Source organism: Ursus maritimus, unplaced genomic scaffold (assembly GCF_017311325.1).
Source record: "Ursus maritimus isolate PB19 unplaced genomic scaffold, ASM1731132v1 scaffold_7, whole genome shotgun sequence".
Taxonomy (NCBI): Eukaryota; Metazoa; Chordata; class Mammalia; order Carnivora; family Ursidae; genus Ursus; species Ursus maritimus.
The window spans coordinates 6467274-6493438 of NW_024426885.1; the positions used below are offsets into that span (position 1 = coordinate 6467274).

General features: G+C 43.3%; 2 protein-coding genes across 2 annotated transcripts in view; one reads left to right on the forward strand and one right to left on the reverse strand.

The window, feature by feature from the left end:
• FANK1 (fibronectin type III and ankyrin repeat domains 1) overlaps positions 1-9919 on the reverse strand; it is a 103883-nt gene extending 93964 nt beyond the window's left edge. The window contains exon 1 of the mRNA XM_040624176.1: positions 9869-9919. Within this exon, the coding sequence (XP_040480110.1) occupies positions 9869-9881 (13 nt within the window). The 5' untranslated portion in view covers positions 9882-9919. The remainder of the gene's footprint in view (positions 1-9868) is intronic.
• A 292-nt stretch (positions 9920-10211) lies between these two features.
• The window catches only part of DHX32 (DEAH-box helicase 32 (putative)), a 53779-nt gene continuing 37825 nt past the window's right edge, over positions 10212-26165 (forward strand). Inside the window, exons 1-2 of the mRNA XM_040623972.1 lie at positions 10212-10351; positions 23333-23857. Coding sequence (XP_040479906.1) covers positions 23576-23857 — 282 coding nt within the window. The 5' untranslated portion in view covers positions 10212-10351; positions 23333-23575. The remainder of the gene's footprint in view (positions 10352-23332; positions 23858-26165) is intronic.

Sequence of the window (26165 nt, forward strand, 5' to 3'; positions counted from 1 at the left end):
AAGGAAGGAAGGAAGGAAGGGGCACTAGCAAAGACCCCAAGTTTTCAGCTACGATCCCTGAAATAGCTACGTCCTAAGAATAAAAGCAAACTGAAAATAGACCACCCTCAGCTAAATTAAGGTGATTTGTTTGTACCTAATTGCCAACCAAAAGTAAATAAAATCCTCTATGGATAATATTTACCAAAACCCCTATGATTTTCACAAAGAATGTCGAGCATCCAATAAAAAATTACCAGGAATGCCAGGATATGTGATCAAATGACCAAAAAACAGAAAAGAGAGACAAATCTGTAAGTGATTCAGGTGTTGGAACGATCAGATATGAACTTTAAAGTAACTGGCAATATTATGAGACTCAGGCTTTGAAATAACAAATAGTCGTCTGTCCATTGATCTGGGTGCTAGTTATGGGTGTGCTTACTTTGAGTTAATTCATCAACCTGTATATTTAATACTATGTACTTTCTGGGGCATATGTCATACTTTAATATAACTTTACCAAAAAAACTTGTGGAATGCAGCTAAAACTGGGCTTAGAAGGAAATTCATAGTCGTCTTTTAAAAAGATTTTATTTATTGATTTGTCAGAGAGAGAGGGAACAGGAGTAGGGGGAGCGGTAGGCAGAGGGAGAAGCAGGCTCTCCACTGAGCAGGGAGCCCGATGCGGAACTCGATCCCAGGACCCTGGGATCATGACCTGAGCTGAAGGCAGACGCTTAACCGACTGAGGCACGCAGGCATCCCAGAAATTCATAGTCTTGAATGCACATATGTGAAAAAGTAGGCTGAAAAAGAACTATGTTATTATCTATCTCAAAGACTTTTTTAAAAAGATTTTATTCATTTATCTGAGAGAGAAAGAGCGAGCACAAGCAGGGGGAGAAGCACGGGTAGCAGCAGAGGGAGAGGGACAAGCAGACTCTCCACTGAGTTGGAAGCCTGACATGGGGCTCTATCCCAGGACCCTGGGATCATGACCTGAGCAGAAAGCAGATGCTTAACCGACAGCCACCCAGGCGCCCCTCTCAAAGACTTTTTTAAAAAAAAGAACAGAAAACTTAAAAGATGGAAACAGAAGATAAAAGCAGAAATCAGTGAAATAGAAAACAAATGCATAATGGAGAAAATAAAAAAATCCAAAAACTGGTTCTTTGAATGATACCATGAGCAAGTGCTGTAATGTCTAGCCTGCAACAATTCTCACCTCCTGCTATTCACGCCCTTGCATAGCCCTCACAGGCTCCCTTCTCGTGAATAGGGCTGGCCTGTGTTATTAAGGCAAATGACAGAGTGTGACATCCAAGGCCAAATTATAAAAGACACTGCAGCTTCCACCCTTCTTTCTCTGAGATCAATCACTCTGGGTAAAAACGATTACTAAGTTGTAAGGACACGCAAGCAACCCTATAGATAAATTAATATGCTGAGTTATAAGGTCTCCTACTAACATCCAGTACCAACTTGCCACCATTTTGAGTGCGCCATCTTGAAATCAGATCCTCCAGCCTCAGTCAAGCCTTTAGGTGACTGAAGCTCTGGCCAACGTGTTGACTACAACCAAAAACAAAACCACTAGCTAAATTATTCCTGAAATCTTGACCCACAGAAACTATATGAAGCAACGTATTTGTTTTCTCTTGCTGCATAACAAACGACCACAAATGAACATTTTAAGAAAACACATACTGTAACACTCACAGTGGTTCTGCTTTTCTAATTAAACCCTAATTGATAGAAATATCAATACAGAATCAGATCCACAGAACAGATTCTTGAGGATGAGTTTTCTGAATTGCTACTGAGTTATCTGGAACTGTTTCTCCAGTCTGATTAAAGATATTACTGACCCCCAGTGGTAAAGGGGACACTGCTAGCCCATTGCTTACAGTGGCAAAAACTTACTTAAAATATAAACTAGATCCCTATCATCAAATCCTATACAAGGCAAGGAATGACCACTCATTGCTGTCTTAGAACTCTTTAGTAAAAGTAAGTAGTATAATAGGGTTGGTAGTAGGTTGCTTCCAAGTGCTCCGGAGAGCTTAAGAAAACAATGAGCTCATGGCTTCCCACCCTCACCCCCAGCTCTATTAAGATATAACTGACACATTGTGTAGATTTAAGGTGTACAGCCTAATGATTTGATACACTTACGTATTGCAAAATGATTATAACAGGTTGGTTAACACCTGTATCGTTTCACATAATTAACTTTTTTTACATGAATGGTGAGAACATTTAAGATCTATCCTCTTAGCAACTTTCAAATATGAGATACTGTATTGTTGACTGTAGTCACCATGTACATTAGATCCCCAGAACTCATCTTCTCAAAGTTTGTTTTCTCTGACGTTTCCCCATTTCCCTCAACACCCAGCCCCTGGCAGCCACCATTCCACTTACTATTTCTGTAAGTTCCACTTGTTTAGATTCCACATAGAAGAGAGTGCATAATCACACAGTGTTTGTCTTTCTCTCTTTGGCTTATTTCACTTAGCATAATGTCCTCAAGCGTACATCCAATTTGCCACAAAGGGTAAGATTTCCTTCTTTCTCATGGCTGAATAATATTCCATTATATATATATATATATATATACTATCTATATCTTGGCTATTGTGAATAATGCTGCAATGAGAGAGTGCAGATATCTCTTCAAGATCTTGATTTCATTTCCTTTAGATATATATCCCAAAGTGAGATTGGTGGATCATATGGTAGTCTTATTTTTTAATTTTTAGAGGAAACTCCATACTGTTTTCTATAGCAGCTGTACTAATTTACATTCCCACTGACAGTGCACCAGGATCCCCTTTCCTCCACACCCTTGCCAACTCTTGTTATCTCTTATCACTTTGATAATAGCCATTCTACCAGGTCTGACGTGTTAGCTCACTGGGGTTTTGATCTGCGTTTCCCTGATGATTATGATATTAAGCATCTTTTTGTGTACCTTTGGCCACTCATACACAGGTTTCCCCAGCTATCTGGATGTAGACTATTCCTACGAAAACTTTCACAAGCTGAAATGGTGTAGAGAAGCAGCAATTACCATTAATTTACACGGAGAACTTTTTTTCAGCATTCTCAGATCCAAAAAATAAACTCTCTTAGGCTTTTCTGGTACCTAAGGACACATCTTGCTAACAGATGCACAAAATAAATCAAGACGAGACACAGATGCTCACAGACTGCTCAGAGCTCTGGCAGCTGGATGCAGAGATGCTGAGTGTGGTTCCCGAGTACGGCGCTTGGGGGCGCCACTCTCCCTGCTTGGGGTACACACTACCTCTCTAAGGGCTCGCTGCAAAACCATTGAACGCTTTTTTTTTTTAAGATTTTATTTCATTTATTTGAGAGAGAGAGAGGACGCAGGGGGAGGAGCAGAGGGACAAGCAGACCCCCACTGAGCATGGAGCCCAACACAGGGCTTGATTTCAAGACCCCAAGATGGTGACTTGAGCCAAAACCAAGAGTTGGGGGCTTAACAGACTGAGCCACCCAGGCGCCCCAGCTCTATTTTTGATTAGAAAAAACAGGTACTAATATAGGTCTGTCATAAAAGCCAAGTGGGGTAATGTAAACTTTTGAAAAGCAAGGTATATATGTGACTTCTTTGGGAAAATGTCTGTTCAGGTCCTCTGCCTGTTTTTAATTAGATGATGATAATGATGATGAGGAGGATTGCTATTGAGTAGTATGAGTTCCTTATATATTTTGGATATTAACCCCTTTTCAGATAGATGGTTTGTAAATATTTTGTCATCTGTAGTTTGCCTTTTTATTTTCTTTCACTGTACAGAAGCTTTCTAGTTTGATGTAGTCCCACTTGTTGATTTTGCTTTTGTTACTTGTGTTTTTAGTGTCATATCCAAGAAACTGTGGCCAAAACCAATGTTAAGGAGCTTTTATCCTATGTTTTTCTTCCAGGGGTTTTAAATTTTCAGATCTTATGTTTAAACTCTTAATCCATTTCAAGTTAACTTTTAATGGGAGAGTTGAACAGATAAACATATAGATAGATAGATAGATAGATAGATAGATAGATAGATAGATATAGATTACAACGTGTTAGAATAATAAACTATTAATAAAATTCAAACATTACCTTGGAGGGAGAAAGTAACTCTGATTTGGGTTGGGGCATGGTAAACACGCAAAGTTCCTATGAGACAGTGATGTCCAAACTTGTTTTAAAGGATAGACAGGTGGATAGACAGTGAGTGCATTCTGGACCGAGACACGGAGGCAGGAGAGTCTGAGGACAAGAGAACACTCCCAAGAAGGTAAGGCCAGAGAACGGTCCCTGACAACCTGGAAGGAGGAAGGGCACAGCTAAAGGAGCTGGCACCTAAGATCTAAGAGAAAGGAGTGCCTCTTCCCTTCTTTCTGCCTCGCAGGAGAGAACTCAGGCTGGAGAATCCCAAAGATAAGCATCTTTGCCCCAGGCTTGCCAGCCAGCCCTGTGAGCACAGAAATGCAGGAACAGTTCTTGCGCTGTGAGTTGTTTACTTGTTAACGAGTTCACACCGCCTTCTGTACTTACTGAGTCATTCAGGCCAGTCTTGGATGCTGCTGGTATGCACAGACCCCTCCTTTAATCTGGTTGGCTAGCTCAGCTCCTGGGGGTGACTGGGCAGATCCTCCAGAGAAGGCAGGTCATAACAGGGCTTCCTTTTCCCGTCAAGAGGTAAAATCCAAGTTACCAGGAATACACTTGGTCTAGGAATAATGCTGAGGTGACCGTGAGCTTCTGGTGAGACACAGTGGCAACCATCGAGTCCTGTTGCCCCTTTCTGGGGTGGGCGGAGCATCCGGAGGTCAGCATTGCAATGAATTTTAGTATTGTGATGGGGATTTAAAACTACCTGTTTAAAAGATGTTGCTTTGAATTTAAGTTTTGAACTTGATTTATATAAGCATTTATTTCTTAATGGTACTATTTCAATTATAACCTAATTGATAGAATTAATATTCTTTAGGGGCTAAGACTACTTGAGAAAAAACTGTGAAACAGATTTTTAAAAACATTCTTGGGCTTACATAATTACTCTTAAACTCTTGCCAGTCTCTCAGGGAACTAACGCGGAAGTATCCTGCGGCGGTGCAGAGATTTTACTGGAGCTATGACCTGGTGAGCCTTTGGTCTCAAAAATAAGACTACTTGCCTACTTCCTTAGTTTTATTGGATAAAATGAGATTCTTAAAACATCTCATTTAGGCTAGTAAAAAGCAATGCCATGTTTGCAATCCCGCTAACAGGTGTAAGCACCTGAGTTCAATGAACTTGACCTGAAGCGTCCTCCACAAGAGACACTTCAGATTTCACTGGAGCGCAGCCCTTCCTGTTGTAGAATGAAATGACTTTTGGGTTCAAGGACACCACATTCTTAAGGAAATAACATTAGATGAGGCATTCAGCCGTTAACAGTGGTGCCATCCACTCAGTAAATGCTTGTGCAGGGCTTACTTCACGTCAGGCACTAGGGGCTAGAAGGGCATTCAGGGCCCTTTTCCACAACACTACAATCTGGTGGCGAAAACAGATTTTATTAAATAACAAAAGTTTGAGTTGTGATCATCGCTAGGAAGAGAAAAATGCAGGTCTGAATAACGTGAGGAAGGGGGGGGGCACTACCTACTTTAGGGTCCAAGGGAAGGATTCAGTGAGCAGGGGACGTTAAAGCTAAGACCAGAGGATACTGAGTCAGATCCGTCGGAACAAGAGGGAAAAAGCTGGTGCAAAGACTCACTGTCCTTAACGAGCTTGATATGTTTAAGGGACTAAAAGACCCATACACTTGGGACGCCTGGGTGGCTCAGTTGCTTAAGGGTCTGTCTTCAGGTCAGGTCATGATCTCAGGGTCCTGGGATGGAGCCCAAGTTGGACTCTCTGCTCAGCAGGGAGTCGGCTTCTCCCACTCTCTCTGATCCTCCTCCCTGTTTGTGCTCTGTCTCAAATAAATAAATAAAATCTAAAAAAAAAAAAAAGACCCATACACTTGAAGCATAATTATCTAAGATCACATACCTGATAAGTTTGAAGAGGCAACTAGATCATTATAAGAACTCTGGAGGGCTTTTGGCAGAAGAGTAACATGATGTAATATGTTATTTTGAAAAGGTCACTCTGGCTTCCAGGTGGAGCACAGATGAGGCAGGGGTGCAGAAATCAGCAGAAATCAGCAGAAATCAGCAGAGCATTCAATCATGGCTTGAGCAAGATGGTGGCTTGGAGTCTGCGTGATGACAGTAGGAAGAGGAAGGTGCACATTCGGGGAATTATTTGAAGGTGGAATAAACAGGCATGCCGGTGGGTGGGGTGGTGCAAAGGGCAGGGAATGGCAGAGAGGAGGGAAGGATGACTCTTTGATTTCTAGCTGGAATAACCGGGGAGATGGTGTAATCCTATCAAAGATGGGAAAACTAGTAGAAAAACAGGTTTGGACAAAGGCTTCAGCCCTTTAAGTGAACGCCTCACTCTCTTAGTCATTGGAATAACTTAGATCCCCAGTTAGCATCTCTTTCTAAGGGCAGGTGTGTAGCAGTCAATGGTTGCCTGGCCTAAACTAGATCTAGATTTTTTATAGAGAGAGTAGGCAGCAATAGGGTTCTAAGTGGGAGCTGGGGGCTTCTCTTGATGTTGCATTTGATAAACACACACACAATTTTAAATCCAGATTGTGTTTGCTTAGCGTGATTTGGTGGGCTAGGAAAGATCATGAGAGAGAGGGTAAAGGCCCCCAAAGCTACCCCTTGCCATTGTCATTCACTAAAAAATTAGGGAAGAGACAGTACTGTTGAACTTAAATATTTTCTAAAACCAAAACCAGAAAAAGAAGAAGAAGAAGAAGAAGAAGAAGAAGAAGAAGAAGAAGAAGAAGAAGAAGAAGGAGGAGGAGGAGAATTTGATGTATATTTTCCATGGTATTTCATACATGGGTTATCCTTCCAATAGTGCAGTTAGTTTAGGAAGAAAATAATTAAAGATGTACATGTCTAAGCCGAGAGCCCAAAACCACTCTGAACAGCTCAAGGTTGTGAACTTACTTAATTTGCCTTTTCCCTCGGGAGTCATTTCTTGGCTCATTGATTTATTATTATTCTGTAAAATAGTGGAAGCCCCTGTTTTCCTCTGCCTATAACCAGAGTATGATCCCACTGTGGGTCTGAAGAGTTTATGCTTATTGGATTTTAATGACTCCATTAATAAAGGTCATTCCTAAAAGTAATAGAAACCTAAGTGTGTGGAAACAGAATGAATAAGACTGACTCTAGCTGTTCCTTGGTGTTTTCCTTGGGTATTTGTCTAATCCTTAAAGCAATTAAGAAGGATCCTTCCTTTCAATCAATTCACTGATGCTGTGTGCAACTACAGTTGTAAAATGTTCTTTGAAACCCGTCACTGACAAAAGGTGCCATGGAAACACCAGGCTTACAATGTGTTAGATAATATTGGCATCACAATATATCGTTAATATAATGATAACAGTAGTTACAGATAATTATAATACTTGTTAATCCCATATCTATAGTGCTCTCCAAAATTTTTGAGAGAATGAAATAATGTGAGTTTCAGGTAAAATCTGAATTTTGAAGGTTGGATATGAATTTTAAAGTTAAAAGGGACCTTAAAAATCACTTAATGGTGTCCTTTAAATATTTACCAACTGTGAATGATTTAGTAAATATTTATCCAAAATGGTGCTTATTGGACTGTGAAAGAATTTCCCGGGGCACCTGGCTGGCTCAGTTGGTAGACCATGAGACTCTTGATCTTGGGGGTGTGAGTTGGAGCCCCACATTGGACATAGAGATACTTAAAAATAAAATCTTAAAAAAATTTTTTTCTAAAATAACTGGTGATTGTTTGGATTACCTGAAATTAAATTGATAAAAGCACTTAAGACTATGCGGAGAGGAATAACTGTACAGTTGTCCCCTAGGCATGGATTAATGAAAATTTTCCACCTCAAAACCCAATGCAATGGGATATATACATATAATTCATATACATAATTTTTTTTTTTTAGAGAGGGAGCAGGGAGGGGAGGAGCAGAGGGAGAGAGAGAATCTTAAGCAGAATTCACGCCCAGAGTGGAGCCCATTGTGGGGCTCGATCTCACAATCCTGAGATGATGACCTGAGCCAAAATCAAGAGTTGGACGATTAACTGACTGAACCACCCAGATGCCCCGTAATACATTTCTTACATGGTTTTATAAAGCCTTCATGATCTGGCTCTTGTTGACTTTTCCAGACTTGTCTATTTTCTACCCGTCTCTACCCCCAAGTCTTCTTAGCTACAACTTTAATAATTTTCCTACTTTGTGGCTCAAACCCACTGTTCTTCAGGTCTCAGGGCCTGTGAACCAGGGGTTCCCTCTGCCTGGAACCTGTTTCCCTTATCTTTGCTGGGTCATTCTGCAGGCCTCCTATTACTTCCTCCCAGAAGCGTTCTGTCCATCTCCTCTCTCCCAATCTCAGACCTGAGGGAGGTATGGGCTGTTCTTGGGCAATTCTCTGCAGGGTTTTCCTGGGATGGCCCAGACTAACACTACCCTATTCATTGTGCCACCCCAATCTCTACAGCAGTGTCTGGAACACAGTAGAGACTATGAATGAGTGAGTGGATAAAGACAGTGAGCACTGAATTCGTTGAAATTTATACTTAACACATTTAAACAATAACAAATCTGAAGGAATAAAGTTGCTGTTTCTAAAAGATGTATTTCACCTCATTCTTCCGTTAACAGAGAACATACACAGCCCAGCATCAGTTCGACACAAGACAAAAATTTTAGTATTGTTGTATGTTCAGTTTCTTTCAACAAGTTAGATAAGATGTAGAATCCAGAGAGTTATAAATGCAAATGGCAGGATAGTGTATAAATTCAACTCGAGCAACTATAACTCACAACTTGTAAGTTTTTCATCAGCAAATGAGTTAAAGGAAAAAAACCTTTAAAGCCTTCTTGCCCAAAACTAACGACCTTTTAAAATGCCAGCATTTCCCCCAGAGAATGGATTTGATCTGAGTACTTCCATTGCTCAAATTGTCCAAGAAAAGCCGACTTGGTTTTGAGAGTCAAACTGCATCCTTCTATAAAGGGTTAAGGTCTTCTAAATCTCCATAGAAAACACTGTTCTCATTTTAAGAACAAAAGGAGCAATAAGACATTAGCTTGGAAAAGAAGGGACAGGGCGCTACAGCCCTAGAGAGGTTTGAGAGCCGGGGAGCCCAGTTAAGTTAGAGCTCGTATTTGATCTCTTAACTCCAGACTTCCCACGTTTTGCCAAACAACGTGGGAAACAGGGAAATGATTTTTTTTTTTTTTGGTAGTGTCCTAGCTCGTACAACCTCTAGAAATGAATCAAATACGCTTGGACAAAGCTCAATTTTTTTTTCTCCTTTATATCACAGACTGTGGAGTGGGGGTTGGACGGGGTCTCTCTCAGAAATGCAAGACCCAGCCTCGTAGCTTGTTCAGTTGCTGACGTTTTAGAAGCAGGATGGCTCTTCACAATGAATGAACCAAACTAAAATGACAATAATGAGAGTGATAGTAATAATACACGGATTTGCTTGGAGTAATTTCAGGAAAGAACACAGCGGGGGCGCTGCCTCCTCCTGTCCACACTCCCGAGCTCTCGCGCCCCTCCGGCTCCCAGCGGACTCCCTCGGCGCTCGTGACCCAACCGGACGCACACGGCAGGTTTAGGCCCCTCTCCTCCCTCCAGGAGAGAAAAGAACGAGTGGGAGAACCGTGTTTCCGTGTCATAAGTGTTAAAGCCCGCGGACCGCGCGCGGGGCGCCCACCCTCGTTCCCGGGAGGCCCCGGCCCGCCCGGCCCGGCCCCCTTACTGTGGGGCTCCATGGTCAGCTGCTCCCGGGCCCCCAAGGGCCGAGCCCGCGGCGCCGCCGCCGCCGCCGCCCCTCCTAACGCCTCTGGTCCGCGGCAGGCGTCGCTCGGGTTGCCTTGACAACCCGGAGCGCGGGGAGGAGGGGCCAGAAGGACGGCGAGAGGGAGGGACCAAAAGCCGCGAAGAAACGCGGGCGAGCGTGAGGGCCCGCGCGTCGCCGGGGGCACCGAGCGAGGGTGGCGGCCCGGTCGTCTGCTGAAGACTCTGCCCCTAAGGCCCGGTCGGGCGGTCGCGCCCTCCCCGGCAGCCCTCGCGCCCCCGGCGGGCCCTGTGCTCGGGCCTTCGGGGCGGGGACCCCCCCAGTCGCCCTCCCGAGGCGTCCGTCGGTCCGTCAGTCCGTGCGTCCGGCGAGCTCGGCCTGCCCGGCGGGGAAGGGCGGCCGGGCCCGGGCCTCCCTCCGCGGACTCGGGAGCCGCCGCTGCAGGTAAAGTCCGGCCGGGCGGCGGGAGGGGCGGGTGGGCGGCCGCGGCGCACCTGTTGCGGCCGCCCCGGCTCGGCGCGCCCCCGCAGCCTCGGGGGAGGGCCCCCCTGCCCGCCCGTTGACCCCGGACGACCCCACCCCGACTACCGAAACGGCCGGGGCGGAGGCCGCCTCCCCGCCTCTACCTCCCGGAGTCCGCGTGTCAGCGGCAGGAGCGACCCATTGCACGCCGGCCCTCCTAGCAGGGCGATCCCTCGGCAGCCGGGGCGTCGGCCAGGCCCGGGGAGGGTGGTCACTCGTGCCGCATTTATGGAAAGCATAAAGCAAACGAGAGAGCCTCTTCTGTCGTCGGCGGCAGTGGGCCAAATGTGTGTTGAATCCTGAAACCCAGGAGAATTCCGTTGCCCCACATTGCACTGTCATCCCGAGTATCCCATTTCAGGCAGTGGGCCTGGGTTGGATCTTTCCGGTTGGATTGGGGGTTTTTGTGTGTTTTGTTTATTTCCATCCTCCCCGTTTTCAGTTGAGCCATGGAGTCAGCCCACATATTTTGTACCAAAACTTTGTAGGGCGGTTAAACGAATGTAACATTATCCCACACAATAGTATCATAATAATTGTCTTTTGAAATACTGGTGCCTGTTGTGCTTTAAGGAAGCTTTGAGGATCACAAGAGATTGTGCCTGGTAGGTTGTAAAAAGGCCAACAATCAGGAGAGAGTCAGAGATTAAGAAAAACGAGCCTTAAGGAGGAAAGAAAAATGGAGGAGAGAGAAGAAAAAGATTGAGAAGGAAAGAGCAGGCGGGTGGAAACTGCATGATTGATTTACGACTCATGTCTGGAGATTATAGCCCCTCTAGCAGTTCCTCCCGCTGCTCTGGACAGCACTTGAGGGAAATGAAGAGAAGAGCCCTTTTTGGGTCATGTAAGCGATTACTCATTCTTTGCCTCTAGAGAGATTTCCACTCCATAGATGACAAGGACACCAAGGAAAATTACTTTCCTCTTAGAAAGAGAATCGTTCAGAGGTTAACTTGAACCTGAGAAGCATATATTCTGTGATGGAAATGGACATTTATTATGTTCCACCAAACTGGGCTTCCCCTCTCAGACTGTATAGAGCCTTTTTCAGATTAATTGTCAAAGCAAGAAGGTTTATGTGTGGATATTGACAAGCAGTGTGATATATACTGAACCCCTAATTCATAAGCTAAAATATTGAAGTAATAAATTCATGTTGGAAAGTAAACACTTCATGGCACCTTAATTACCTGTTCCTGAAACTTAGGGACAGGGGGTGCATTTTTAGACAGCATCTAAGATCACCAGCACTTCTGTAGAACAGTGTTTTCAAACTCGAGTTTTCGTGTCATTAGCAAAATCATGAATTGGTCTTTCCATCCAAGAAACATAGCGGTGCTCATTAGTAATATCACAATCAAAGTGACAAGTTAGTGATAAAAACCTGGCCTTTATTAGCAGATAAAAGGGGGTTATATTTTTCTCAAACAGTAAAGGATTCAACAACGAAACAACATTGTCGATCTCCACGCTGAAGTAACAAGGACTCAAGAGTTTGGTTGTTGCATGCAGAGTTTAAGGTTTGAAAAGTGGAAGTATGTGTTGGTACTTTATTCTTAGTAGTGTAGAAGAATGATTTTATCAGTAGCTATGAACTTGACATTGAGGAACTCTTGCATTGAAATATTCCAGGTAATAGATAACTGGCAACTGTGAAAAGCAACATTTGATTTTAGGGGATAGTGTGTCTATGGAAGAAATGACTGTTTGGGGGTGCAAACGGGGGAGGGAAAGGTACTAAAATGTTTAAGGACCACATGCAGTTTCTCTTTCTGTCTCCACCGGCCGATACGGTGTACCTGCACTTGTCTATTGAGTGAGAAGAGCATTAGAGAAAGTGCTTTAGATAAAGGGATATGCTTTCTTATTGGAGGAACTAGCCTGAGGACAGACAGTTGCTGATGGGATAGGGGTTGAGATGAATGGCAGAGGTATCGGTTGCTCCTTTTGGGGATTTCCTACCATGTGTTTTCTTTTTCTTTTCATTGTCATGTTCAGGATGTCACTGGTGGTCAGGTAAAAAACAAAGTCCCGATTTTTTAAAAAGGCTCCAAGCTCCTCAAATTAGATAGAATAATTACCTTATTTACTTTGCTGATGGCTAACTAAAGTAGCAAACTAAAGCATTATCACCAGGGAATAAGGTAGCAATGAAGGGACAGACATAGCCTTTCTTTTTCTTACTTACATCTCTTAGCCACATCAGAATTCAAAGTAAAAATACTTGTAGTAGAAAGTTAACAGTATTTAATGCAAGTAGGATGATTAAAAAAAGAAAGAAAGACAGACAGACAGACAAGCAAATGACTGTTGTTTCCTAGCCTTACTATCCTAAGTCAGGGAGTTTTTGTTCCTGTTGCTGGATTTTTTTTTTTTTTTTTTTTTTTTGCTTTTTGCTTTGCCAGAGTGAGGGTACTTTTTTCTCTCTTTTTCTCCTCTACTTTCTGACACTTAAAAGGAGTTCAGTCAAGGTAGAAGGTAGAAACGAATTTCCATTTCGCCTTTGTCCTCCAGATCCGTAATGGTCTGCACTCATACAGGTGGACTTCAGGGACGCTCTTTCCGCGTTTTACTCATTCTTAGCGTAATTGGGCTGCAGGACCATGCTGCTGCCCCCGCATCTGGAAAGTCTCCCAGAATTAGGTTGATGCCCACAAAATGCACTTCTCTCTCCTACTGGATGCACTACCCAGTTGAGCACCTCGCCCTGTACTCCACTTCCTTGTAGAGCTTTCGCCCATTTTATGTGCATGGGCCTGTGCCTCTGATTAGATTAAATATTTTAGGAGCTAAGTCCAGTCCTCCTTTTAGCGCGTAGTGGGCTTTCAGCGTATACCTGATCATTTAAGTAGGATAACAATAGGAGGACAGGGATGATGGCAGTAATTTCTAGCTATGGCACTTCAGAAAGGAGCTATTATTTCTTCATTGGTAACTGGGAATATAACAAGATCTGCAATGATTGTCTAACAGTCAAGTTGTGAAAATGGAAATCAGTGAAATGTGATTATAGATAGGAGTGAAAATATCTTGTATATTGTAAAGACCTTTTTAAATGCGGTTGGTTGTTATTACAGGCATACAGCGAACATTTATTGAGCAAATATTGAACATTTATTATGTGTCAGGTACTTCTCGGGGGGATTGCTCTTCATAAAGGGAATAGAAAATGACCAGATGGATTGTGTGTGAAGGCCTCCCGGGCAAAGGCACCGAGGCACCAGAGAACAACTCTAAGCAGGAGTCCATTGTGGCTGGAGCAGAGGGAACTTAATAGAAGAGCATAGAAGGAAGTGAGGCTGGGAGGCAGATATGCATTAAATGAGAAAGAACCAAAGGAGTGAGATTTGTATCTTGAAGGTAATGAGAAGGATTTGGGTCAGTGACGTGATCGGTTCTCCATTTGAAAGGGATCGCTGGCAGCATGTGAATGACGGATTGGTGGAGAGCCAAAACTCGAGGCGGGAAAACAAAACTGGAGATTTTGTAGTAATTCCATGAAGAAATAATAAGATAAGTGTGATGGTCGGGAGGGCGGTGAATAGGGAGGAGGGGCCTCTGAGAGGGTCCAGGCGGCAGGTCTTGGTGTTGTAGGGGGTGAAAAAGAGGGAGAAGCCAGGGATGACGCCCAGGTGATGGGGAAGTTGTTCTGTTATCAAAATCCAGAACGCCAGAGAAGGAGAGAAGTCTTTTTCTTTTTAGGGAGTGTGAGACATGCATCCATGATGAGTTCACTTCATTTGAAATGCCTGTCGTCTAAATTTGGATTTCCCTTAAGTAGGAATTGGACATGTGGGTCAGGAACTAAAGAAAGAAGTCTGAGATGAAGGGAGAAATTTAGAGTAAGCATTCAGAAATTGAGTTAAAATATGAATGACTTTCTCCAGGGCGATAAGGTGGAATGAGAAGAGAGTCAAGGCTAGGACCCTGGGGTGCACAGCTATTTGACATGAGGAGGTGGGTGTGGTGGGAGAACCCAGGGAGACTGAGGAGGAGTGGCCGAAAAGGTAAGCTCAAGATCTGGAAAGATTAGTACAGCAGAGTCCCTGCTCTGGAGGGGTTCCCGCACCGGCATTCCCTGAAGTTATATTTTCTTCCACTTGCCATCAAACACACGGCGTAGTTTATCAATCTGTTACTGTTTTATTAAAGTTGCTGCAAAATGACTACCCATTACTTTCTTAAGAAAGAAAATTTCCTGATACTTGTGGTTTTTCACCATCTCCATTTGGAACAATAATTCAGGTGAAATGCAGCTTCGGGGGTTATGATGGTGCCTCAGATAAATGCTGTCTTGACAAAAAGGTGGGTGAAAGTTCACTTTGTAAATGTCGGAGGTAAGAGAACTATATTGTCTTCCTAGGGAAGACTGGCAATGACCTCTTCTTTAGATTTCAGCTTTTGCTGGATCCCAAACGTTTGCTCAGATATCTAACTAGACCGCATAAATAAGCCAAGTTAATATTTTAGCAAACTTTATTAACTTTGCTCTTATTCAATATTCTTCAGTAAAATAAAACAAAACAATATTGAAAAGCACCGAATGGCCCAGTCATTTGAAATTCTAATAAAACCCTCGATTTGCAAACATATATATGGGGAGTGATAGATTATCATGATACGTAAGTATTAATTGAACTTGGGAGATCTTCCTGTATGTAAGTCTACAAAAATTGAAATTACCAGTGGAATATAGGATTCTTAAATTAATTGTGCAGGATTGGTTATTCCAGCCATATTTGGCATGAACTGATACTGAGTTAAAAGTGAATCATTTTTTAATTTGAGTGTTTTTAAAAAGCCAATGTAATTTGCTTACTTGAAAATCAAAACAAAGTCCTCTTGTTAGAAGTCTGGAGATAAGATTTTTTTTTTTTTAATAAATTCTGAACTTCTATCTTACTCAAGAAAGATTTTAAGTAGATACTAGAAGCCAAATAGGATGTGCTTTGGGGAGCTGTGGGCCAGTTAAAGGCGAACTACAGGGTAACCTTCAAAAAGTCCTGGTAATGATAAGCCCATCGTTTCAGTTAGCATGTAACATGCCTGGGAGATAAAGTTTACATATTAAATATTTGACTGTAAGGCCACGTGGGTGATTACTACCATGTTTTTCAAAAAATTCTCAAATGTCTTTCTTTATAAGAGAGACACACTTGTTCTGTTTAATGGTATTTCTTCCAGACCACCCCTGCCTGACATCTCCCACAGCATCAAGTATTCCTTCAGCCCACAGTGTTTCAGCGCGAGCCCGTGTTCTTTGATGCGGTCAGGAAGCGGCGTGGTACGGTGTGGTTAGGCATACACCGTACGCTCAACTGGGGTTAAGCTGAGATCAGGCTGCCTGACTTCAAGCACCTGCTCTCCCACAGATGAGCTGATAGAAGCGGGATAAATTAAACCTCCGAAGGCTTAAATTTCCTCATTTGAAAAATGGAAATAATAAAGTCAACCCTCATGGGGTCTTTAAGAGTTTAAACGAAATAATCCATACAGAGTGTTTAAGTACATAGAGCATCTGGCACCCAATAAGCACACTCTGTAAAGGCTAATTGGGGGAATTATCATCATTACCGTTATTGTTATCAGTCCAACTTTAGTAGCAGTGGAGAACCATGCTTCTTGAAGTGGGATCCGCAGACCAGTTCCAGTCCACTGACTGTTACTGGTTGGCGGTGAGATAAGGAGCTTGTGCCAGAATGTAAACAGACTGTGGCACTGATCATACTGTTAGACTGAGCGGATATTTTAATAGCAAGACTTCTTCAATGAGGGAAGCAATGAGTTGATTTCCATTCGGTGTAAGCTCTTTATGTTGCCACAAATAAGCATTTTGAATGGAATTGGCATGGAATGTTGGATCAGTGATCCTGTTCTCTCAAAAATAACAGCCCTTTATCCTGAAGACGGTTATTATTCACTTGTGACGCCTCCTTAACCTTCTCTGTTCTAAACATTATAATTATGGGTTACAGGGGTATTGTTTATTAGTTGAGCAAATATTTATTGATCACGTGGTCTGTGCAAAACCCTGTATCTTATTTTGTAGAAGTTGTAAAGTTGGCTCAGAAATGGATCTTGATTTTAGGAAATCTGTGCTGAACCTAGAGCAAGAGGACAAAGTGAAAATCCGAATAAATGTGTTGAGTACACATAGCAGGTGTTTGCATTAGTCCTATAGTGTGGTTCCGAAGGCTCCACGTAGACAGATGTCTCCTTCCGCTAAGCTGCTCCCATAAATGGCCAGAACTTCTGGACTTACGCTATCATAAGAGATCGGAGTTCACTTTATCTCGAGGGTAGCGTTTCTCCCAAGAGATTGAAAAATCTGCGGCACTAGGGAATAACTAAGTTTGGGGACACAAATGATGAAAGTACAACTTTTTCAGGTTAGTATTTACAGAAGATTCATCCTTAGGTTTTTGTTTTTGTTTTTAGATTACCGATTCTGTTTGAACCCGTATACAAATACTTAATAATAAATCATTTACGGCTGTGCAGAATATGAGGCGACATTAAATAGATACTAAAATATTTGTAAAGTTTCAATTAGCACTGATTCTTCTGGAGAAATTCGTTGGTCAAATAGTATCAACACAGATTTGGGAGTCCTATAAAAAAGTAATTTTTTTAAAAGGCAAGATATGTGTATGTGTGTGTGTTCCCTTTACCCCCAGAACCCTTACCCTGAAGAGTGGAGCTAAAAAGGGATTGGCCGTGAATTAGATCACAGAACAGATTATTTTCATGGACCTATTGGAAAATGATTTAAAATGCTCCGGTCAAGAAATGTTATTTAGTTTTTGTAAATCTTAAGAACTTTTGTACATGAAAATGATTTTTTGCCCAGCTTGGTAAGCCAGCTCATAACCCCACTATATGCTTCATCCTGCCTTTTGCCTTAAAATGTTACCAGCTCTCCTAGAACTTGTTTCACTAAGGACTTAAAGAACATTATAATATTTAGTATTAAAAAAAATACCATAACACATCAACTCTAAGAGGAGAAGTGTAAAAAGAAGGCAGAAGAGTAAAAAATAAGAATTTTGATCAAGAAATGACTGGGCAAGTAAGACCCATGGCGCTGAAAATAAACCCGTCTCTTTAGCATACCGTCTTCGGTGACCTGGCCCCGTCTGCTCTGGGAGCTCGTCTGTACCAGAGCCTTTCTCTGCCCTTTCGTGTACCGGCCACATCACATCTTCCTTCTTGTAGTTATTTGACCATGAGACTAAGTCCATGTGTCGTAGACGATCTCTGTTCCACATCCCTCCCCCCTGCCCTGCTCTGCCTCACTGGCCAGTAAGCTCCGTGAGGACAGGACCCGGACCCGGCTGTTCTCTCCGGGCACTGGCCTGTTCGTAGGGTGGACACTCAGCGGGCGCTCAGGTACTGGCTGAATAAGTAAATGGAAGAGCAGCAGTGTAGGCATGGAAGGTGAGAACACTTGAGGCCAGAGAAAACCTATTCGATCATGAATAATACCCATCATAAAACAGACAGATTAAGTTAGTCTTAACAGTGGAAAATCCCTAAAGAACAGAAAGTGATTCAGTCATTAGCTCCTCCGCCTCTAATTGCTAAGCACCCACGATATTCGGGCTCAGACTGTGGCAATTACCAAAGAGAGTATCGCCCTGATAACAGTCTAAGGAGAGAGAGCAACAGCTCGGGGAGAGGAGAATGGGTAGTACAGATAGTTGAGCAGTTCCCTGGTATGTGAGGACGTTGCTTTGTCCACATCGGTTCTTTCCAGGCCGCTGGGAAGGTCGGCGGCCTGGAGCAAGTGTGGTCCGCGCGCCAGACAGATCTCAGTGCAGCTCTGGTGGTTTCTGCATCGTAACTCCTCTGAAAGGAGAAAACAGCTTTAATGTTGAAAAAAGCGTGAACTGCAGTTTGGGTGTATGATTCAAGAGAAAACCAAGAATGCGTACAAATATTTCGGTTTTGGAATCTGGGAATTCACCAGAATTTCAGGCCAGAGCCTTTAGGAACAGCAGGAGTCAGTCCTATCATTAATGAAAGGGGACACAAAGTCACAGAAATCCAGAAGCATAGTGACCGTAGGCCATCACCGGCATCTCAGCATGAAGCGAAGAACTAGGGAAAGGGGAAAAACGGAATCCTAAGGAGTTTGAAAGGAATATCCAGGGGCCCACGTGGCTAGAAGTGTGAGGAGCCGAGGGAGTGGTTAGAAATGGGGCCAGAGCCGTGCGGGGTCCAGAGCCTCCAAGCTTGTCGATCCTGTTAAGTGTTTGGGTTTTCCTTGGAGTAAGATGAGATGGGAAGCCAGTAGAGACTTGTGAGGGGAGGAAACATGAGCTGACTTTAACAGAGTCACTGCGGCTGGGTTGGGAAGTGACCGTAGGGCTAAGAGTGAAACCAGAAGGCCAGTCAGCAGGCTGCTGCCGTGATCCTGGGGACCGGCTGCTCCCAGTGGTGCTCGATGTATTTTGAAAGTAGAACTGACACGATCAGGTTGTTTTCTGTTGCTCCTGCAACGAATCCCTGCAAGGGGAGTGGTTATTCTCTTACAGTTTTGGAGGTTACGAGTCCATCAAGGTTCTCACCGGATTAAGATCGAGGGCTTGGCAGGGCTGTGTTCCTTTCTGGAGACTCTAGGAGAGAATCCATTTCCTTGTCTTTTCAGCTTTTAGAGGCCGCCCACATCATTCCTTGGCTCCTGGCCCTCCCTCCATCTTCAAAGCCAACAACGCTGCATCCCTCCGACTATAACTGGGAAAGGTCGTCTGCTTTTAGGGCTCTCAGGTTTAGATTGGACTCACCACGATAGTCTCCCTAGCTGGAGGGCTTTAACCTGGTGACGTCCTCAGTCCCTTTTAGCAAATCAAAGTACACATTCCCAGGTTCTGGGGATGAGGACGTGCACATCTCTGTAGGCTCTTATTCTGCCTACTACGTCCATTGCAGGATCAGATGTGGAATTTGAGATCAAGAAAAATCAAGAATAATTTCAAATTTTTTGGTCTGAGCAATTGAAAGGTAGGAAGTCATTGACGTGGGAGGACCAGGTTTGTGGCTTTGCGGTAAATCTCGGGAGCTCAGTTTAGGACTTATTAGGTTTGAAATGCCTGTTATATATCCAAGTTGGCCGTGATGAGTCGATAGTGGAACACATGAGACTAAAGTTTAGGAGCAAGGATTGACAGGGCATTCATGTGGGAGTCCTCCTCATACGGGTGGCATCGAAGCCGTGAGACTGCAGGAGACCACCCAGACCCCGTTCGATCTCTGCAAAGTCCTAACGTACGCTTGAGAATTTGGTAGGTGTGAAGATTGTTTTTAGTAAATTAAACACAGAGAAAAATGCAGAAGAAGAACATTGAACAGCGAAACCCAATCCAAAGTTTCTCAGGACAAATTTCACAATCTTGTTTTACTTAATCCCTTGCAAACTTTACCTTTTCTGTGAACTGCGTTTCTAGAATTGACTGCACCAGAACCAAGGATCTCAGTGACTAAGGCATAGCTCATCTTACATCAACTTCTGATTTTTCTTGTTAAGGAGGTTTCATGTTACGTTAGATCTGTATTATTTTTCATAAATGTTTGTTTAAAAGTCATAATAGACTCACTTGAAAGGGCAGTCCTTGACAAATCATGCAGTCTACAATTTATATGTAAGAAAGCTTTGAAAAGGAACAGATGCCAATCTTTCAGATTCTTGTAGTGGAATATAGCTGATACTGCTAACACAACAGTTCTTATTAAATTTTATTTTGAGTGGCATGTACCCTGCCATATTTGTTTTCCCTTACTGGTACTACTAAATTTGCCAAAGGTCAAAACATGGATCTCTTGTATGTATTTAATTAACTCTAAGAAAACACTACCATGGCTCATAGCAGCAGCAGAATAAATGCGGAGAGGTGCTGTATATCATGAAAACTACACCACCGCTCCCTCTAAATCTGGGACTCGAACCATCGAGCAACAGAAAGTCCCTCTGAGTAGTGAAAATCGATTGTCACAAACTTCGTAGCACTGCCCCTCAGGCTTGCTGGATTCAACATAGAACCCTTTAAGGACTCAACCTTTACAAGTATTTCTGTCCAACAAGCCTAACTGGTTTCTAACATGCTGGGTAGGAGAGCAGGTCAGAAAAGCAGAGAAGGGCCCCACTAGGGAAGCACGCTGACGACAGTGTGACATGCGTATCGAGTCCCTGCAGAAAAGCGGGGCTCCAGACCAGTCTGGCCTTTGATCCCTGGACACTTCAGGGAAGTCTGAGGACATCGTTCTGTTCAGGCACTGATGTAATGGTGACCCTGAGTCATGAAGAGAAGTTAGGTTGTTTTAGTAGGCAGAGGTCTGGTTACCTGCTGCTGCCAAGACCAACACCCTGGCATGAAGTAGCTTACAGAGGCGGTGACCGTGTGTTCCCTCTCACAGTTCTTTGGGTTGTCTGGGTGACTGTGGGCGCTGCTTTTGCTGGGTGTTGTGTTGGCTGGGCCTGTGGTCATCTGGAGACTTGACCTGGCTGGAACCATCTTCCGTGGCTTACCCACGTGGCATGTCTGTGCTTTCTGCCAGCGGAAGCCCAGCTTTGGTCTCTTCCCAGTGACCTCTCCATGTGGCTCGAGCATCTCACAGGATGACAGCTGGCTCCAAGAGGGAGTGTTTCAGGCATGTGAATGCCTTGGAAGTGGTTCAGCATCACTTCACTGCATTCTTTTGATCGTAGTGATTCACAGGGCCAGCTCAGAGGAAGGGGAGAGGAAGGAGACTCCACTGCTCCAGGGGAGCAGTGACAGAGCATGTGCGGCCATCTTTAATCCGCTGTAACAGAGAAGTGGGTGATGGAGCTGTACTGGATGTTCGTGTGTGTGTGTGTGTGTGTGTGTGTGTGTGTGTGTGTGTGGTGAAGGGGCCAGGGGACCCTTCCATCTCTAGAAAAAATGACTTCAGAAAACTCAGTTCTTCCCTGAGGGTTCAAAGTGGTCGATACTTTATAAATAAGATTTTACTTTAATTTCAAGATTATTGCACCATTAGGGTACAATATAAAACCAAGAGAAACATTTCAAGGGTGTTTTTTTGGTAAAAATAATAGCTGTTTTTTAGGTTAAACAGTTCAGAAATAGTACCTATGGCAATCATTGATCATAATTCAAGGGTGCTTTTTGGTAAAAATAATAGCTGTTTTTTAGGTTAAACAGTTCAGAAATAGTACCTATGGCAATCATTGATCATAATAACAGCAATTTAATTTACATGTAGAATGAGAATCTCTAGAAGGGATTCTAGTTAGTTTAAAGGAAAAATTGAATATAAAACCAAATGTTAACTTCTCTAAAGCAATGGAATTTTCTGATTCTTAGCCACCTTCTCAAAGTCAGCTTGTCCTGTGATCTCAAGCCAGCGTGTTTCTTGGAGCTATTCTGTGGATCTGGTCTCACCCATAGGAGCAGCAAAGAGCGGTGACATTAACCATATTACATTTGGGTTATTACATCATTTTCATTTTGAAACAACATCTTTCAGAATGAATTTTGAAGAACTCTACCTTTGAGGAGCTAAAACATCCTTTCTCCCTCCCTCTGGTTATTAGTTTCTCCCTCTTGGCCTATTTGCGTGTGAGTTTGTAAAATTCTTGGTCCTGACCTCAAAGTATCCTTATGTGTGTTATTAACTGGAGCCCTGAGAGCACACTCAGCAAGTGTTTCTTGAGTGTCTGAGTGTCTCCCTGGAACCTGGCTTGAACAGCGAAGGAGCCTTTTGTATTACGTAGGCCGAGGAGGCAGCCCTGTGAGCCCACTAACCACCTAAAGCAATGGTTACAATAAATGGGGTGCTGTAAAAAGAGTAATTTGACTATATCATGAATTACAGATTACGCTTTGTTCTTCTTTACTTGAGTTTCTCTGTATTTTAAGTTTTCACCTGGTTAGTGTGAAAAAGGGCTTATTTCCAGCAATATTCATTGGATTTTTAAAAATCACTCAGACATGAAAGATCACTTACCTGACATGTAAGGAATAAGTTACTGGTGTAAATTTGCCCTTGCTTGAGTAATTTATCCTCTTCATTTAAAATAAATGTTTTCGGGACACCTGGGTGGCTCAGTCCGTTAAGCATGTGCCTTCAACTCAGGTCATGATTTCGGGGTCCTGGGATCAAGCCCCATGTTGGGCCCCCTGTTCAGCGGGGAGTCTGCTTCTTCCTCTCCTTCTGCCCTCTCCCCCCCACTCGTTCTCTCTCTCAAATAAATAGATAAATCAAATCTTTAAATAAATAAATAAATGTTTTCTTCTATTGCTGCTTGAATCAGATATTTTAGGATCAAGACCCTGGAATCTCAAGAAATATGCTTGAGGCTTCTTGTTTGATTAAACAAACAAAAGACCTTATTAATAAAAGCTAGCTATAGCCTGAGGGAAAAAAATAAATAAATCCACTTCCCACACCTGTCATTGTAGACTGGCGTAAGCAAATCTAAAAGTTTTTAAAAATACTCTTTTAAGCTAGATTTCTTAATTAAAACAAAATAGACTGTCTTGTAAGCAGTGTGAGGGGAACACTCACTGGGCCCTCAGTTTTCCCCGTTCCAGGATCCAGCATCCCTTTTGTAAGTGGGTTAGAGACCACGTGAGCCTCACAGCCGCCACATCCCCCGGCGGGCTGTCGGGACCTGTGCTGGAGGTCAGGCCGAGTGCACCAGGCCCAGTGTGGAACCGTCCCCAAGCTGGCCAGGAGAAAATTGCAGCTGACCAGACTTGAAGAGCTAGCCTGAGTTATCCCTAGGCTTTCCAAGAGGCAGCAGAAATGACAGGCAGTAACCAGCTCCCAGAAACAAACCAGCGCTTTTGTTTTGAAGGCCTGGGCTTTTTCTTTTGAGCATCTCGTATGTGCACCTGATTTTCCTTCTTTGCGTGTTTGTAGGGTGTGTATGGACAGTCATTTAACGTGCAGAAGAGCGCCTACGTGAGCCGGCCCCGCAGGTGACACCGCGAAGAAGACCCGGTGCAGATTTGAGGGATTCAGCTCGCTAAGGCTTTGATCTGAAGTCTTGGCGATTGAGACATCCGAGTTTGTATCCGTAGCCTCTCAGCCCTGTTCGCGGTGTGTTATTGTGCAGCGACGTGGCCGTAGGATGCCTGCTGTTTGAGCTCACTCTCAGACAAGATGGAAGAGGAGGAACTGGAATGCCCAAACTCTGCCTCCGAGAAACGCTATTTCCCCGAATCCCTGGACTCCAGCGATGGGGATGAGGAGGGGATTTTGGCGTGTGAGGATTTGGAACTTAACCCTTTCGATGGGTTGCCGTATTCCTCCCGTTATTACAAACTTCTAAAAGAGAGGGAAGATCTTCCAATATGGAAAGAAAAATACTCCTTTATGGAGAATCTGCTTCAGAATCAAATTGTGATCGTTTCAGGAGATGCTAAATGTGGCAAGAGCTCTCAGGTGAGTCGCCGCCGCGAAATACAGTTTGCTTTATGTGATGTGATTACTAAACTAAGTGCAGGGTCAGAGCGTACTGTTCAGTTTTAATAACAATGTCATCGAAACCAAAAACAAAACAAAACACAAAAAAGAGCATTAGCAATTCAGGCACAACAATTAAGTTACTTACCTAGTTTTATTTATTAAAGCTCAATAACAATTATACCCATGTGGTTCTTGTGTTTGGTGTACCAGTACATTTTCTCTAGAATAGTAGATAAAAATCCATTCAAATTATTTCATGGCTCATATTACATTGAAAAGATGTGATAGATGTTATTAACTGCCTGCCCCAGGTTTGGGGGTTAATGGTCATGTATACGTGCCCAGCACACAGGGCACAGGTGTTTCGTCATGCTTCTCGGCGAAGCTGGTTAAGCTACTAAGATGCAATAGCACAGAACATTTTTATTTTCCAGACTGTAAGAAATAAGTGAGTGGTCAACTATCATCCTGGCCCAAGGTCCTACATTTTGTAGGACCCATACTACATCTAGTATGGAGAATAGAATTAGGATAGATAGTTGATGAAAACATATTGTCCAGGCTGTTCTTAGGCCTGAACTTCTCGATTTGATTTAGTATTATCTGTATTTTGCTTTTAAATTCTAAAGCAAGCAGTATTTTTATTACAAAATTCACATATGGATTCTTATAATGTAAGAATTAGAATAGACCGTAAAGATAATCTGGCAGAACCCCTTCATCTTTCAGATGATGAAACTGGCCCAGAGGGATTTGATAATTTGTCTAATGTCACAACTTCCTGAGCTGCAATTATAAGAATACTTTCTGCTGTACATTGCCACTTTCGGGTTGTTTGTTACCTCTGAGGCTTACTTGTTCTAACTTGACGAGCAGAGGGATGGACAATAGGTGGTTTTTCTTTAACTTAGAGCTGCCGGATGTGGAGGGTTTGCTATGAATTGTTATTTGTTACAGTGAGTTATTGTTACAACGAATGCTTTTGGTTTGTCAGCAAGAGGCTACTGTTGAAAACTGAATGGGTATAATATTCCTGGTTTCTGTGGACAAATGACAAGTTAAAAAATTATTGGAAGTTGCTATTTTGCAATAATTGAGACTTAACGAAAAGTTGCAAAAGTAGGACAAAGATTTTCTGTACGTTGTTCACCCAGCTTTCCCAGATGTTAATATTTCACATTTGCTTTATCGTTCTCTTTCCGCACACACATGCGCACACAGACCCACAGACACGCACACTTTTTATTCCGAACCCTTTTCAAGTTAACGATATGATGCCCTTTGCCTCCAAATACTTCAAGTATTTACTAAAAACAGGACACAGCCAACTGTAATTATCAAAGTCAGGAATGTAGAGTTGACATTTCATGATTACCTAATGTACAGACATTCCAGTTTCATCACTTTCCCTACTAGTGTCCTTTATAGTAAAAAAAAAAAAAGTATTTTGCTGGTCTAGAACCAATCCAAATTACACTGCATGTAATTGCCGTTTCTTTTTCATCACCTCTCGTCTGAAACAGCAGCTCAGTTTTTCCTGGTCCTTCATGACCTTGACATTTCTGAGGAGTACCGCTCAGTGTTTTGTACGACGTCCCTCAGTGTGAGCCTGTCTGACGTTTCCTTACGATTAGATTCCAGTTGCGCAGTGGCGGCAGAAGACCACGCAAGTGCTGTCGTGTCCCCGGTGCCTCCTATCAGGAGGCATAAGAAGATTTCTCCCCCGACGTTAATTAAATTTGGTAACTTGGTGAGGTGGTGACTGTCTTCCCCTGTCGGTTAAAAGATGTGGGGACGATTCTCGTACCCACTGCCTGCTTGAAGAAATAAGACGCTGTTATTCTCAGACGCTGTCTGTGTGGCCTTTCCCCATACTGTACCCTCTTTCCTCCACGAAGTAACTCGTATTAATCATTTCTTGCTTTTCTTTATAGCTTTACTGTGTGTTTTGGTTAAAACGCTGTTGTTTTGGTTAGCCAGTTTTTCACCGTTAAAGGAACATACTGTGTTCTGAGACCAGCTTGTCTTGCCCGGGTGTTACTGACATTCTGCCGTAATAGTGACTCTCTGACTTGAGTGTATCAGGCTCACCTGGAGGCCTTCCAGAACTGACTTGCCGCCCCACCCCCCACCCTGCCTCAGTTTCTAATCCAGGAGGTGTGGGGAGGAGCGCTTGCGTAGTTCACCTGCAGGTGATGCTAGTGCTGGTGGTCCGGAAACCATGCTTCGAGAACCACGGATGATCCTGACGCTTTATAGCTGGGCTTCCTTTGCTTGTCCTTTT